The sequence below is a fragment of the Muntiacus reevesi genome, chromosome 20 (genome assembly GCF_963930625.1).
Source record: "Muntiacus reevesi chromosome 20, mMunRee1.1, whole genome shotgun sequence".
Lineage (NCBI taxonomy): Eukaryota > Metazoa > Chordata > Mammalia > Artiodactyla > Cervidae > Muntiacus > Muntiacus reevesi.
The window spans coordinates 32,189,359-32,206,627 of record NC_089268.1 but is presented as its reverse complement, the minus strand read 5'-3'; the positions used below and the strand labels follow the sequence as shown (position 1 = coordinate 32,206,627).

The following is a 17,269-nucleotide window of genomic DNA, read 5'->3' as shown; positions in this document are numbered from 1 at the left end:
ATTCAACATGCAAGTTGAAGAATTATGTGTAGAGTATAATAACTAATGTATCAAGTATAAATATCATCTAAATCACATTGTATAAGTTTTATGAATATGTTCAGCAAAATATAATATCATTGCTGGAAATATTTAACCACAAATTCAAGTCTGTGATTATGGCAGGGAAGGTAAGAAGTGAATGGTATGATTGTGCGGAATTACACACAGGGCATCGACTCTAGCTGAAATCTAGTGTCATTAAAAATAAGAAAAGAAATAAAGTCATCAGGTTAAGATAAAATATCTTCTGTGTGGGATATCTGCATATTTATTTTATCATTCCTTTTTTTACCATGTATAATTAAAATATTTTAAAATGCAAAACACTTTTCAAAATAATAAATTAATGCTATGAGTAACAATATATTTCAATACTACTATTTGCTATTTTAGTTATTTAGTGCCTTTGAAGCTTGATTAGCTGTTTCGTGAGAATTATATAGAGTTGCTTTCTCATCTTTTTTTTTTTTTTTTTTTTTAGTTGGAGGTCATCTTTTTTTTTTTTTTACATTACTATTTATTTATTTTGCTGTGCTGGGTCTTAATTGTTGTGCACAGGCTCAGTAGTTGTGGGATACTAGTTCCCAGACCAGGGATATAACCCATGCCCTCTGCGTTAACAGGCAGGTTCTTAACCACTGGATGACCAGGGAAGTCCCTACTGATTAGTTTTTAAAAAGAGAAACATCCTAGTCTGACTCAACATATTCAATGACATTTATTGTAAAATCAGTTGATGGAATAAATGATCTCTTATGATCTAACTGTGCAGATGATTATTAGATTATTTCCTATGTGAAATAATCTAGATTCATCAGAATAAAATATTTTTAATTCCAAATGCACATATATTTGTAGTGATATGATTTCAAATTTACACAGTTAGATTAGGCTCATATGAGGCAACATTTGTGTCACAACAGCCCTAGTACATGCCCTGCTATTGTATTAATTAGCATGGAATGCTTACATGTTAACTGGTTTTCCAAGCATATTTATTATCCTTAGACTTATTTCTCTGTCAAAAGTCACCAAAGTAATCAAAAAACTTTCTCATTTTGAGCTTGCTAATCATGATAATTTCTACCTTTCACTAGTTGGCACTTTGCCCTTTGGTCCCAAGAAACCATGTAAAGTTTTATACCTTGCCAATTAGGTAGTTACTTAACTAGACTGCCTGGATCTTCAACTTTGCCACGCTCATTAAAACTTTTCAGTCCCCACAAGACACCACATTTAATGAGTCCCTGAACACTTTTTTTTTCTAAAGTAATAGTACCTATCTCCTGAGCTTGAAGCAGAGACCAAAGTTACCTGTAATCACCTGTCTGAAATGGTGGTCACCCCAGATGATGTCAGAGAACATCAGAGAACTCAGAATTAATTTTGGATTATAACCAGGCATCATGAAACTTACAAGACTTATAATATATACAAAGTGATGATACTGTATTATCTGCCAAAACTCTGGAATATAAGTGGTTCCACTGTAAGAATTATTCAGATGTACAAATGCTCAGTGTATCAGGGAAGTCAAACAAAAGAAAAAAGCCTTCTCTGTCAAAATAAGTAATATTTATTATAGGACAACCTTTTTTTTTTGGTAAATGAACAAATATGTGTGCCTCTCTGGTTAGCCTATATTTTGAAAGAGCTAATAACAAAATGAAACAGGCAAATGCGGTAGCTAACTCAGTGCATAAGTCATTATAGAAGCATTTCAATAAGATTTTGGATTTTGAAAATAAGGAAAATCATTTAGGACAATTTTGTTTATTATTTAGTTCTAGAAAGGGGAGTGAAACTTTATTAACTTAATTACTCACTTCTCAAGAATTTCATTGAGTACACTTAAAACCAAAATGAATACACAGTGAAAGCAAAATATATCAATTCATTGAATGTATACCCAGAGCCTATCAAGTCTGATGCCTAATTTAGGAAAATAGTTTATACACTTTTTGCTGAATTGCTTTTTTAAATAAATGAATTTAAAGAGAGAAGAGTTAAGACAGAAAAAAATTTCCATAAACCACTAATCCATTTTATTTCTCTAGATTACCTCTTTCCTAGTACCTTACTGAATGCTTTGGCCACATCTTTGTTCCGGAGACTGTATATAAGGGGATTCAGCGTTGGAGTGAGGATGGTGTAGAAGGCTGACACTATCTTGTCCTGAGTTGGGGATCTATTAGAAGTGGGTCTCATATATATGAACATAGCTGCTCCATAATACATCCCCACAACAATAAGATGTGAAGTACAGGTGGTGAAAGCCTTGTGTCGACCCTCCCCAGAACTCATGCGACTGGCGGTGATGATTACACGTGTGTAGGAGATGATGATGAGTGACAAAGGGACGAGGAGCATTACTACAAAACAGATGAAAATAAGTGTTTCGAATGTGGAAGTATCCGTGCATGAGAGATGTAGGAGTGCTGGGACATCACAGAAGAACTGAGCTATTTCTCGGGATCCACAATAGGAGAAAGACAAAGTAGCAGCTACATCAACAATGCCATCAAAGGCACCAAGGAACCATGAAGAGGCAGCCATGAGCCCACAGAGTTTCCAGTTCATGAGAGTGAAATACTGAAGAGGGTGGCAAATGGCAGCATAGCGGTCATAGGCCATGACAGCCAACAGGAAGCACTCTGCACCAAATAGGGACACATAGAAAAAGATCTGGGCTTCACATCCTGCTAGAGAAATGGACTTCGTGCCAGACAGGTAGCTGTGGGCCATCTTGGGTACAGTGGTGCAGATGAGCATGAGGTCCATGAGGGAGAGCTGGCTGAGGAGGAAGTACATGGGGGTGTGGAGCCGCGTGTCCATGTAGATGAGGAGAACCATGAGAGTGTTTGCCAAGAGCGCCATTGTGAAGATGCCCAGGACCAGAGAGAAGAGAAAGATGTGAGTGGGCGTGTACCTAAAAATTCCCATCAAGATGAAGTCAGGGTTGAATGTCTGATTCTCCCATTCCATGATGAATATTTTCTGTATCTAGAACCACAAGAAGTTATAAACATTAAATATCTGAACAATTATTTATATACTGTCTACTCTATGTGCAGCACTCTGGGAAACCAACATACATGATTTGTCAAGACTGGGAAAGACTGAGCAGAGACTTTTGCAGTCAGGTGGAGTTAACCACACCCAACCTCCACCATCCTGCTCTGACAGGTTATTTCTATATCTTCTTATTTTTCCTTTACATAGTATAAATAACTTTTTAAAAATAATTTAAAAAAATTATTAATGATTTATGACCGCCCTGGGTCTTTGTTGCTGCATCAAGGCTTGCTCTAATTGTGGCGAGCCAGACGTGCACTTCGCTGCAGTGAATGGCCTTCTCATTGCAGTGGTTTCTCCTGTCTCAGAGCAGGGGTTCTAGGGTGCACAGGCTTTAGTAGTTGCAGTGCATGGGCTCAGTAGTTGGGGCTCATGGTCTTTGTTGCCCTGTGGTATGTGGAATCTTCCCGGATCAGGGATAGAACCCATGTCTCCTGCAATGAGAATGTGGATTCTCAACTATTGACCTCCAGGGAAGTCCCAGGAAGAGAGCATTTTTAATGCCATTGCTTATATAGTAAAGTAAGATAACTACAGCTAATAACCTATTATTAGTTGTAGAGATGTTACATTTGCATTTATGTAATTTTATTTGTGCACCAAACTTAGAGCACAAATAGGATTACTGGTTATACAATTATACAAAAGATGACCCTCCAGTGCAGAATAATTAGTAAATAATTTCAAGGAATCTCTGCATTATGAATAGGCAACTTAGTTGCAGATGAGGAAATGAAAAGTCAAAATCATCATTTATGAAGAAAGCAAGATGGGTGGAAGGTAGAGGTAAAACAAGCATTTATGTCTCAGTTTGAGACAGGTAGTATCTTAAGACTACTTTTCACATTCACCAAAATGAAGAAAATTTTAGAAGCTATATAAGAAGGTTCAGAAATTATATAACCTGTGAGTCTGCCAAATTCTTAAATCAGTATCTAATGGGGCAAAAGAAACAACCAAATGTCTTATATGTCTATCAGTGTCAGAGTGAGCCGAGACCAGTTTGTTGTGTTTAGGGAAAAGAGGAATTGTTTTACAGAAGATTAGACAAAAGCAAAGTAAACAGCGACAGCTTTTTATGTTGTTGAAACATCAAGGAAGAGGTTCCATGCCAACCTCATGACATAATTATTTTGTCATTAAAGGAAAGGTCTTCTCTCACGCTGCCCACTGCTGCCTCAACCCAACTGTGTTTAAAAATTGGACAGGTTTCATGCTTTTACTCCCAAATGCTGCTGAAGCCAATTTTTCAGGCAAAGAGGTAACACATTTTTAAACCTCCTCATTCTCATATCTCTTTTATGTATTTTCATCCTTACCCAGAAGAGGATTTAACTGAAGCTTAAGTCCAACACAGGGACCTAGCAGTTCTTTATTCAACATTGTGTATCCTTTATCTCTTAAGGCACTCACTGTTTTAGATATTTCAAACCCAACCAGAACTGGCCTTCCTTTGCTCTCAACCCTTCATTGGTGAAAGGCCTGTGCAAAATTCTTTCATTCAGAGACTGCTTTTCTTGTATTATCTCCTTAAGTTGTAAAATATTAAAATTCTATTTCTCTTTTTATTGTATTCATAAGAAATATGAGCATCTAATACCTCTCATTGTGTTACTTCACCATCATTTCCATAGAAACATTGTCTCTGCTGATACCATTTATTAGAATATATTTTCAAAAGATTGTACTGATTGTCTATCAATTTAAATATTATAACACCAGTACAACTTTTGTAATTTTAAGCCTATGCAAATCTTAGGAGCACTATTACTCTCTTTTTGTAGAGAGAGGACTGATTTTCTATAGACCTCTGTGCTGAAGGGGTAACTGAATTGTGAAAGCTGGTTACATAAGTGGAGCCTGCAAATGAGAAAATTAGATGCAGACATTGTAAGTGGAGAGTTAACCATTAAGATGGACTTACAAATGTAAGAACTTGTGATCAAAAACTAACCTTTAAAATTTGCTAGGGAGCTTTAAGAAATAACTGATTAAAACATCTCTGCATGGTCACACCTGCAAAACTAATCTTGCAGTAATATTAGTGGCCAAAGAAATTGTGGTTCAATAATTTTCAAGAATATCGTAGGCTGTCTTCAATTATATGAATAGTAACATATATTAGTACATAAAATCTAATACACTCAAAATTTTAAGTTGTCTTAGCTCAATCTTTTGTAAATTATTTTGCTTTCTTTCTCACAAAAGAAAATTCTTACCAAACGCTCACAAAATGCTTTCTGCTATGTAATTCTGAATTAAGGGCCCATGTGTCAATGATCATCAACAACACTATCATTAAACACTACATGGCTATGCATAATTACTTCATTAGAGTACAGAATTAGACTGAACTTAGCTATATTCCTACTTATAAGAGGAGGATGCTTTCAAAAATAAATTAAACACGTGTATATGTAAAAGGAAGTAACAGAGAGGAGGAACAGAAAGTATCTTCCTCTGCTGAGGAAGATGACTGGATTAGTTTAAGTGAAAGTGAAAGTGAAGTCGCTCAGTCGTGTCCGACTCTTTGTGACCCAGTGGACTGTAGCCCACCAGGCTCCTCAGTCCATGGGATTTTCCAGGCAAGAGTACTGGAGTGGGTTGTCATTTCCTTCTCCAGGGGATCTTCCCAACCCAGAGATCAAACCTAGGTCTCCCGCATTGCAGGCGTACGCTTTAACCTCTGTGCTACCTCTGAGCAAAAATTGACACTTGTGAGGAAGAACAGAGGCGAGGCCACATGGAGAGCACAGATAAAAATTTAGACACAATCAGGGCATACCAAGTATGAACAGGTCAATTCCTCTGTGGATGCCAGACTAACTTGTATTTTCCCTTAGTTACAACCCAGCTACACCATCCTCCAGTGGAACACACCAATAAGCCTGCCACAAGATAGGTGGATTTTCATGGCACATAAGCATAATGTAAAGATGGTTAGAAAGTACTCATTTAACACAGTGAATCTCACAGTGTGATCCCCTCACCAAGTACTAGCATCACTATCACCTGGGAACTTGTGGGAAATTCACATTCCCAGGTACCACTCCAGACCTACTGAATCAGAAATATGTCTCAATAAGCCTCCAGGTGATCTGGATGCTGGCTAATGTTTGAGATCCACTGCTGTAGTCTATCTTCCTGCTTCAACAATGACCTTTGTATGGTATTCCATATACAGAAAAGCTAGTAAATGTTGGAAGACAAACTTCTATGTCTGAAAATTTCCTCTGCCTCTCCCAGTATCATTAAATTTCTAATAAAGTAAATCCTTTATTTTCCACCCTGTGGATACAATATCCCTGATTATTCTAATAACTTTCTGGCACACTTCTTATCAGAGACTTCCATAGGTTCCAAACTGTGAGAAAATCCAGTGATACCTATTTATTTTGGGATTCAGGATACTGCAAAATAGGTTTCCTCTCGTTTTTTAACACAATCCCAAGAATTCTACTCTCTTATCCCCAGACATTTCTAATGTGAGATCTTTGCTTAGGTTACTTCTCTCTAGAAAAATAAGCTTTGTTCTCCAAGCCATTTCCAGCTTTTTCAATTTACTCCTTTATTCTAACTCTAGAACAACCGCATCATCCTCATTAAGTCTACTTCATTTTAATAGATAATCTGCTCCCCATTCACTGAACTCAGTCGTATGGTCTCTTTTACTGCTCTTAGAGCAAAGAGCTGAACTGGGACTCTGAGACCAGACAGAATGTTTGCTCTACTGCCAATAGTGATATTATCAGCAACCTTCTATTTTTTTTAAACAAAATTCTATAGTAACTAATGTCATTTCTCAGGATTGTTGCAAAGATAATAAAAGATAACACAACATAATGCTTAATTAAAATACACGCGCTCATAAAGTATAATATCTTAATCATTCAAATATCTTAATCATTACCATTGTTATACTTTGGGTATTTAATATCTTGGTGTTAGTCTGTTAGACTACCATAGCAAGGTGCCAAAAACTAGGAGGACTAAACAATCAAAACTTACTGTCTCACAATTCTGAAAGCTAGAATTGTCAGATCAAGGAGTCAGCAAAACTCCTTCAGTTCTTCTGAAAGTTGCAAGGAAGGATCAGTTCAACGCTTCTCACCCAACTTCTGGTGGTTGCTGGCTATCTTTGGTATTCCCTGACTTATAGAAAATAACTCTGATGTGTCCTTCATCTTCACATGGCAATCTCACTGTGTCTGTATCCAAGTTTCCTCTTTTTGTAAGGACACAAGTTATTTGAATTAATACTCAGGCTAGTGAACTCCTGTTAACTTGGTTACCTCTGTAAGGACCATATCTTCAAGGTCACATTGTGAAGTACAGAGAGTTCAACATATAAATTTTGAGGCAATTCAGCCCTTAAAATATATATTAATTTCCATCTTTAATTTTATACTATCATTTTGTATAATGATTTATTCTCTAAACTGGAGTATAGGCCTCCAAAATGTATTGTCTTACATTTAAAAAGTACTATTTTAATCAAACAGAATTGTGCTTTATACAGAGTTGAATATGTGCTTCTTAGAGGGAAAAAAAGTGCTTCATTAGTGAAACAGATTCATGAAACGATTCTCTGAATGAATTTTAACCTAGTATACATGATAGAACAGTCAAATTATAACAATGCCTGTGTTCACCTAACACCCTTTAAAAAGAACCCAAGACATAGTCAAAACTAATATTACTCAAGTTTTAATATGGGATGAATTAAGATAAGATGGAAATATACCTATTGCTTTGGAAGTATCTAACACAGTATAGATTTTCATCCATTTCTGCTTCATTGAAACCCAGGAAGTGCTAGAAATTTTGTGATTTAAACTGTTTTCCAACCTTACCTTCTGGTGTTTCCCAGGAAAATACAAGAACACTGACTGAGTAAATAAAAAGGCTTAAATCCTAGGGTTTTTTTTTTTCCAAGTTAAATTTCTTTGTCCACAGGGACTCAGTCCCTTGCCTTTAATTACATTGATGATGTTATTTGCAATTTTTCTGAGGTTCTCAATGTAATTTTTCCTGTTTCCAAGATAAGCTTTGTTTCTTTTTATACCAGGTAGTAGGGGGTGATCTGTTTCTTTCATCATCATTAATGTAGATTGCTTGAAATATTCACCTATCTAATGTCCGGCTTTTAAAATCCTAACAATTTCTCATGTCTCTATCCAAGTGGTTCTCAAATTTAGATACTTATTAGAATCTTTTGAAGAGATTCGAAAATGTTATCTAGACCAGACTTTTCTAAATTAGAATCTAATTAAATTAGAATCTCTTTCGAAGAAGCCAGGCATTGTTATTTTCTGAATCTCCCCAGTTGATTCTATTGTGCAGGCTCTACCTTTCGCAAAGTTAACAATGCCATCTTGGTCCTTGGAATTCCACTGTTCTCTATTCCATGGCAAAGCTTGTTCAATAAACTTTTTTAGTCCCTCATATTTTTTTGGTCAGTTGACACTTTTAGATTAAACTGCTAATAAGCCCAAAACATGCTTATTCTTCTTTAAACAACATCCATATAATGCATAGGCTTGCGGCCAGAGATATTTTACTTTATTATGGCTAAGAAAAGGAGTAGAATTATTTCTTAACCCATCAGCATAGAGCTTGAGATAATTTACAAAATAATGAAGGATTTTCCCTTTTTGTACCATTTTATCATTATTATTTTTTGAGGGAATATTTCAAATGATCAAGAATGACTGCACATTGTCTTAAAATAGACATCACCTGTCACTATTGATCTCTTTTTTCCTTTTGGCAGTAGTTCTTATTTCTCTCTATTTATGACTCTCCCTAAAATTTCCTGCTTGACACTAGTCTTTAAAAGCTCCAATGCCTGACTTATCATCAATTGGACAGTTTGGGAAAATGTGTTAGTCCCTCCAATCACCAGGAAATGTGGAGTTGTCTCATTTCTTTGAGAAGGACCCATAGAAGGAGCAGTCCAGTAAACACCCAGAAGCCCAAGTAACACTATGAGTAAGGATAGTTGGAGAGCCTCTCCGTACAAGTGACAAATGCAGGCTTACCAAAATTCCACCTACCTTATTTTATTCCCCCCCCCCCAACATGATTAAGCTACTTCATAGCTGATTCAGAGTATTGAGCAATTTGCTCTGTCACTGGGCTTTGTGATACCAGGTCCAATGGTGCATACAGGGTCTGTGTTAAATGGAGATGCTCTATGGAGCTTCTCTCCATTTTCAGGGGAAGAATACTTGAAGAGAAGCTCCTTACTCTTTACTGGATTTATAGAGACTTAATGTTGCACAATGGAACACAAAAAAATGCCCCTGTGACCTGAGTTACCCTTTAACTGCTGAGTATCCTCTGTCCCACTATCCATAAAATCATGCCTGCTCAGTAGATTCATTTGTCCATGAAACTATCTCCTACTGTTATTTCTAGTTTTCCGAGAATGGACACCAGAGAGTCTTTGAATTCATTGCAATTATTATTTTATAATGACATAGAACATATAGCAACCCAAATATCCATCAATAGAAGTAGGCATGAATACGTTGATGGTATATTTATTCAGTGGGATATTGTATAAGTATTTAAAAATTCATGTGAATAGACTCGACATATCAAAGTAAGCTAATTTTAGAAAACAATGTGTGAAACATACAAGTTGAAGAATTATGTGTAGAGTATAATATCTGTTGTATCACATTATGTAATTTTTATGAAGACATATACATTCAGCAAAATATAGTACCATTGCTGGTACTATAGTTTTTTCATCAAAAACTCAAGTCTGTGATTATGGCAGGAAATGTAAGAGGTGCATGGTATGATGGTGAGGAGTTACACAAAGAACATCAACTCTAGCTGGAATCTCATTTCATTAAAAACAGGAAAAGGAATAAATTCATCAGGTTAAGATAAACTCTCGTATGGGAATCTGTCCATACTTCTTATATCATTTTTTTTGTACTATGCCTCATTAAAATATTTTAAAATAATAAAGCACTTTTTAAAAATAATAAATTAATGCCAAGAATAACAATATATTTCAGTTTTATTGATATTTGCTAATTTGTTATTTAGAGAGTTATGAAGCTTGATTAGATGATTCAGTTGGTTACTGAGAATTATACAGTGCTGCTATTACTGGCTTTTAAAAAGAGAAATATTCTTATCTGACTCAGTGCATTCAAAGAAGTCTAATGTAAAATCAGTTGATGAAATAAATAATCTCTTATGGTCTAGTGATTAAGATGATTATTATTTTCTATGTAAAATATTCTAGATTCATAAGGAAAAAAGCACTTTCAATTACAAATGTACGTAAATTTGTAGTGATATGATTTTCACTTTACACAGTGACACAGTACAAGGCAACATTTATGTCACAACAGCCCTAGCACTTGCTCTACCATTATATTAATTAGCATGGAATGTTTATATGCTAACTGGTTTCTTAAGTGTATTTATTACCCTTAGATTTATTTCTCTGTCAAATATCACCAAAGTAACCAAACAATTCTGTCCTTTTGAGTTTGCTACTCAGGACAGCTTCTACCTTTCATTAGTTGGCACTTTGCTCTTTGGTCCAAGGAACCACATAAGGCTTTATACTTTTCCAATTAGGGAGCTATTTAGTTGGGGTCTTCAACTTTGCATGCTCATTAAAACTTTTCAGCCCCCACAAGACACCTCATTTAGTGAGTCCCCGAATAATTTCTTTTCCTAAGAATAGTACCTCTCTCTTGAACTTGAAGCAGAGAGCCGAAGTTGCTAGTGATCACCTGTCTGAAATGGTGTTGCACTCCAAATGATATCAGAGAATAGCAGAACACTCAGAATAAATTTTAGATTATATGGAAACATCTTGAAACCTACAAGATTTGTCATATATGTTACAAATCTGATTACGAACTATATAGCTGGAAATGACTCTGCACAACCTCATTTAATAGACAGGTAAATTTACAAGTTCAAAGAGGAATCTTTAAGCAATATTATATTGGATCAGAATAAGAGTGACCCCTATAGAAACAACCAAGTTTAATTATGTTAGACTGTGTTGACGTTCTCTCTAACTTTGAATACTGGTGTGGTAAGTTTCCTAAATTTTCAACCTATCTTTGATGTGTTTATGTAATCATCATAAATCTGTGACTTTGATGATAACCATTTCATATCTCTGGACCTCGACAACTACACCTGTTTAGTGATGGGATATAGAGGTCTTTTTCAGCTTCACTATGTCATAGTGAAGAAATAGTCACTTTAAAGTTATCTTAATGGATTCTGAAAATTCTAACACTTGCATATTTGTTTAACCTCAATGGAGATGACAGTATTTATGCCAATCCTCAAGATCACAGGTGAACAGTGCAGACAGGGCCTACCACCACCCACCCTCAGATCAGAGTAGCCTGGAAGAAATCTTTTCAGAAGCCACTGTGAAATAAATACACAATTATGACTTTCATAATATGAGCCCCTCCATTATCTCAATTTAATTGCCATGGAGTTGGATTAAAGTGCACTGGGAAGACCCAGAGGGATGCGATGGAGAGGGAGGTGGGAGGGGGGATCGGGATGGGGAACACATGTAAATCCATGGCTGATTCATGTCAATGTATTGCAAGAACCACTACAATATTGTAAAGTAATTAGCCTCCAACTAATAAAAATAAATAGAAAAAAAATCGAAAAAAATAAATAAATTAAATAAATACTCTCAAATAAAAAAAATAAATAAATAAAGTGCATGCTAGGAAAAAACTGTCATATAACATAATAGCTGGCCAAGGGATCTCTCTGCCCTTTGCTATGTTCATGGATAACTTCAGCCCTGTACACTTACCTCTCCTGGTGAGGAATCCCTATAAGACAGAAGAGGAGGAGAGAGAAAGCAAAAATTTTCCCTGAAAATTTAGAGGCACACTTGGTCTAAACCGTTCACCTAACATCCTCTCTAGGAAGAACTGTTTACTGGCAGAATTTATTGTCCCTCACTAAAATTACTGAAAAGGAGATGTTTAGCCCTCTCCTCATTCACACTAAGGTTCTCTGTAGTCTCACCGTAGCCCAGCACTTGTCCTTATTAGTGACCCACTAGTACCAGCACTCCTGCCCAGGGAGTGGAACAGAGAAAAGCAGGTAAGTAGGGATTGAGCTACTCTAGGGGCAAATATCCTCCCATGTTTAATCCTTTTTCTTGGAAACCTGGATATATTTACTTTCTGGGTCTGTAACTATCCAGATGCTTGACTTCACATAAGTTTTCAGGGGAACAGTGGTGGCCCTCAGCGTATTCCTTATGGGTTCCACTGCCCGCACCCAGCAGAGTATCCGTACCTTTTGGTACAAATAAATGTTCGTTTCGAATCTGCGACGCAGGAGACCTGGGTTGGATCCCTGGGTCTGGAAGATCCCCTGGAGGGATCACAAAGAGGAGACTGAGCATGACAGCCTGCTCCAGTGTGCTTGGTGGGAAATTCTCACGGTGATTCAGCATGATGCATGATTAGAATCTGCGATGTCAGTCAGAGTTTCTTTTTGATGACAGAGATGAAGCAGTAAGTCCTGAAACTGATTAGTGGACCAGAAACGCACTTAATGAAGTCCTTCTTGGGGTCCATTTTTCTCATCATGAAGGGTGGTCAGTGAGTTTGTACAACTCAGCTCATCACTCATCATTATAATATGTACCAGATAGAGTTTCACTCAAACAATGTTAGCTATCATTATGTGAAATTAGATATGAAATAAATAGTGCCATCACCCTCTTCTCCATTTATTCTTCTTAAGATATGGATTCCAATAACTCTTGCAGAGTACTGAGTGCCTTTAGTATATGCAACCAGGCCAACTTCCATTTGAATATAGATAGCTGCTTTAGCATCTCACTGATACCTAATTTAAACCTTTGTTTACATGTATACAAGGTCCAAATATTTCTGTGGTTTTCAGAAATTAAGAGTATGATAACATTGTGCTCACATAAATAAAATTTACAGGTTGTAGCAGCCACTTCACATATAAGCAGTAATTAATTGTATATGATACTTTTTCTCAGGCAAAGGCCATGAAGTCAATATAAAAAAAATTAAAACTATAGTATGTTTTTCATTAATAATATATGATATCTCAGAAAGTTATATATTAAAAAAGAGAAACAGATGAAAGATAGAAGAAGGTTTAAAAGACTTATTTTGATCATGTGACCTTATAGTCTCAATCAGAAAAGATCTCATGTCAAGAATTCTATTTTGGCATTGTCCTTTTTGGTATCTTGGGAAAAAATTCTACAATTCCTTAAATATTAGGGAAAGAACTGTGAAATATTTATATCTTTCAAAATTAAAAAATATTTAAGAATATTTCATGTAGGTGTCATCATTTCTGTAAGGATACACTCTCAACGATACTCATCACATTCTTGGAAAACTCAACAATCCCCTTTTCCATTTACTTGTCTGTTTCATATGTTAAGGTGGTCAACGAAGGGCTGTAATAAGAGTACATATCTAATCATAATACTCTCAACTCCACCCACATGTAAATGAAGCCATGACTTTTTTCCCCCCTGTTTTTAAAGTAAATTAATACCAGTGTCTTATTTTTAAATATGTCTTTTTATAGCAACTCCAACTATTAGGTGTAGATTAAAGAAATATATGCAAGTTCCATGAATGAAATCCCAGTCTTTATATGGTTTATTCAATTTCCTAGGTAGAACCAATGTTATAGAAATCTGGTCTTCTATGGACACAAAAGTGTTTCACTTTGAGTGTTGTTACCTGTCCCAAGATGAGGAGTTTCTACTGGATTTGTGTATATTCCTTTGGGAAGACCATGTAGACTGTCTCAGAGTGGGAGATGGGGTTTCCACCAAGGCTATCAGAGAGACCAGTCAACATTTTCATTCAGTTAACATCATGTTCATCAGGAAAACAAAGAAAAAAGTAGGCAGCTTCTGTGACAATAATATTATTACACCTTTACTGCAATAACTACTAAATTCATGGAAACATTTCTACATGCATTCAAAGGGTAATGTTCTGATATGAGGAATAACAATATTCCCATCATGTTTCAGTACATAAATATGATATAGATCATAACTTCTGGGTAAGACTCACAGCCCTGGGATTTCATTATACTATAGTGGATTTTTAAGATACCAAAAAAAAAAAAAAAAAAAGGAAAAACCCTATAAAATATAGGTTGATGATACTGCATCATCTGTCAAAACTCTGGAAATAAGTGGTTCTGCTATAAGAAATCTTCAGATATACAAATTGCTCAGTGTATTAGAGAAGTCAAACAAAAGAAAAAAGTCTTTTTGGCTAAAATAAGTAGTATTTATTATAGAATAATATTTTTGGTAAATGAGCAAATATCCATGACTTTTTGGCCAAAATAAGTAATATTTATTATAGAATAAGATTTTTGGTAAATGAGCAAATATCTGTGACTCTCTAGTTAGGCTATATTTTGAAAAAACTAATGACAGAAGCTCCAGTGGTGCAATCGGTTAGCACTCGGTACTTATATGAAAGAACTAATGACAAAATGAAACAGACAAGTGTGGTATTTAACTCAGTACATAAATCATTGAATAAGAATTTCAATAAGAATCTGGTTTGTGAAAATAAAGGAAAGCACTTAAAACAGTTTCATTTATTATTTAGTTCTAAATAATTTATTTCAGATTTATTTCATCTGTTTATAGATATACTCCTATTAATAGAACTGTTATTCACTTATAAATTATTATAAATATAAAATAATATATTTTATATTATTATAAATTATAAAAATTATTATAAATTATAAAAATACAAATAATTATAAACTTAATTATTCACTTCTCAAGAATTTCATTGAGTATATTTAAAACAAAAATGAATATTCAATGAATGCAAAATATATCAGTAAACTAAATGTGTACCCAGAGTTTATCAACTGTGATGACTATTTTAGAAAAATTACACATTTATGCATTTGCTGCTAAATCTTGTTATTTTTAAATGAATGAACTTGCCAGAAAGAGAGAGACAGGAGTTATGAAAGAAAAAAATCCCTGCAGCCATTATCCAATTTATTCTCTAGATTTCCTCTTCCTCTTCCCTAGTACCTTACTGAATGCTTTGGCCACATCTTTGTTCCGAAGGCTGTATATAAGGGGATTCAGCATGGGAGTGAAAATAGTGTAGAAGGTCGATACCATTTTATCCTGGGTTGGGGAACGATTAGAATTGGGTCTCATATATATGAACATAGCTGCTCCATAATACATCCCCACAACAATAAGATGTGAAGTACAGGTGGTGAAAGCCTTGTGCCGACCCTCCCCAGAACTCATGCGAATGATGGTGATAATTACACGTGTGTAGGAGATGATGATGAGTGACAAAGGGAGGAGGAGCATTACTACACAACAGATGAAAATAAGTGTTTCGAATGTGGAAGTATCCGTGCATGAGAGATGTAGGAGTGCTGGGACATCACAGAAGAACTGAGCTATTTCTCGGGATCCACAATAGGAGAAAGACAAAGTAGCAGCTAACTCAACAATGCCATCAAAGGCACCAAGGAACCATGAAGAGGCAGCCATGAGTCCACAGAGTTTCCAGTTCATGAGATTGAAATACTGAAGAGGGTAGCAAATGGCAGCATAGCGGTCATAGGCCATGACAGCCAACAGGAAGCACTCTGCACCAAGGAGAGACACATAGAGGAATATTTGGGCTTCACATCCTGCTACAGAAATGGACTTCCTGCCAGACAGGTAGCTGTGGGCCATCTTGGGTACAGTGGTGCAGATGAGCATGAGGTCCATGAGGGAGAGCTGGCTGAGGAGGAAGTACATGGGGGTGTGGAGCCGCCTATCCAGGTAGATGAGGAGAACCATGAGAGTGTTTGCCAAGAGCGCCATTGTGAAGATGCCCAGGACCAGAGAGAAGAGAAAGATGTGAGTGGGCGTGTACCTAAAAATTCCCATCAAGATGAAGTCAGAGTTGAATGTCTGATTGTCCCATTCCATGATGAATATTTTCTGTATCTAGAACCACAAGAAGTTATAAACATTAAATATCTGAACAATTATTCATATACTGTCTACTCTGTGTGAAGCACTCTGGGAAACCAACATACATGATTTGTCAGGACTGGGAAAGACTGAGCAGAGACTTCTGCAGTCAGGTGGAGTTAACCACACTCAACCTCCACCATCCTGCTCTGACAGGTTATTTCTATATCTTCTTATTTTTCCTTTACATAGTATAAATAACTTTTTAAAAATAATTAAAAACAATTATTAATGATTTATGACCGCCCTGGGTCTTTGTTGCTGCATCAAGGCTTGCTCTAATTGTGGCGAGCCAGAGGTGCACTTCGCTGCAGTGAATGGCCTTCTCATTGCAGTGGTTTCTCCTGTCTCAGAGCAGGGGTTCTAGGGTGCACAGGCTTTAGTAGTTGCAGTGCATGGGCTCAGTAGTTGGGGCTCATGGTCTTTGTTGCCCTGTGGTATGTGGAATCTTCCCGCATCAGGGATAGAACCCATGTCTCCTGCAATGAGAATGTGGATTCTCAACTACTGACCTCCAGGGAAGTACCAGGAAGAGAGCATTTTTAATGCCATTGCTTATATAGTAAAGTAAGATAACTACAACTAATAGCCTGTTATTAGAGATGTTACATTTGCATTTATGTAATTTTATTTGTACACCAAACTTAGAGCACCAATAAGACTACTGGTTATACAATTATACAAAAGATGACCCTCCAGTGCAGAATAATTGGTAAATAATTTCAAGGAATCTATGCATTATGAATAGGCAACTTAGTTGCAGATGAGGAAATGAAAAGTCAAAATCATCATTTATGAAGAAAGCAAGATGGGTGGAAGGTAGAGGTAAAACAAGCATTTATGTCTCAGTTTGAGACAGGTAGTATCTTAAGACAAGTTTTCACATTCACCAAAATGAAGAAAATTTAAGAAGGTATATAAGAAGGTTCAGAAATTATATAACCTGTGAGTCTGCCAAATTCTTAAATCAGTATCTAATGGGGCAAAAGAAACAAACAAATGTCTTATATGTCTATCAGTGTCAGAGTGAGCCGAGACCAGTTTGTTGTGTTTAGGGAAAAGAGGAATTGTTTTACAGAAGATTAG

The 17,269-nt window shown here is 36.0% G+C and overlaps 2 protein-coding genes across 2 annotated transcripts; both read right to left on the bottom strand.

Annotated features, from left to right (window-relative positions):
• Positions 1-2,100: 2,100 nt before the first annotated feature.
• On the bottom strand, positions 2,101-3,027 carry LOC136151649 (olfactory receptor 2M2-like). Its single transcript, XM_065912945.1, has one exon. The coding sequence runs from the start codon at positions 3,025-3,027 to the stop codon at positions 2,101-2,103; it is 927 nt and encodes a 308-aa protein (XP_065769017.1).
• A 12,166-nt stretch (positions 3,028-15,193) lies between these two features.
• On the bottom strand, positions 15,194-16,138 carry LOC136151234 (olfactory receptor 2M3-like). Its single transcript, XM_065912180.1, has one exon. It carries the CDS (start codon positions 16,136-16,138, stop codon positions 15,194-15,196), a length of 945 nt encoding a protein of 314 aa, XP_065768252.1.
• Positions 16,139-17,269: the final 1,131 nt, after the last annotated feature.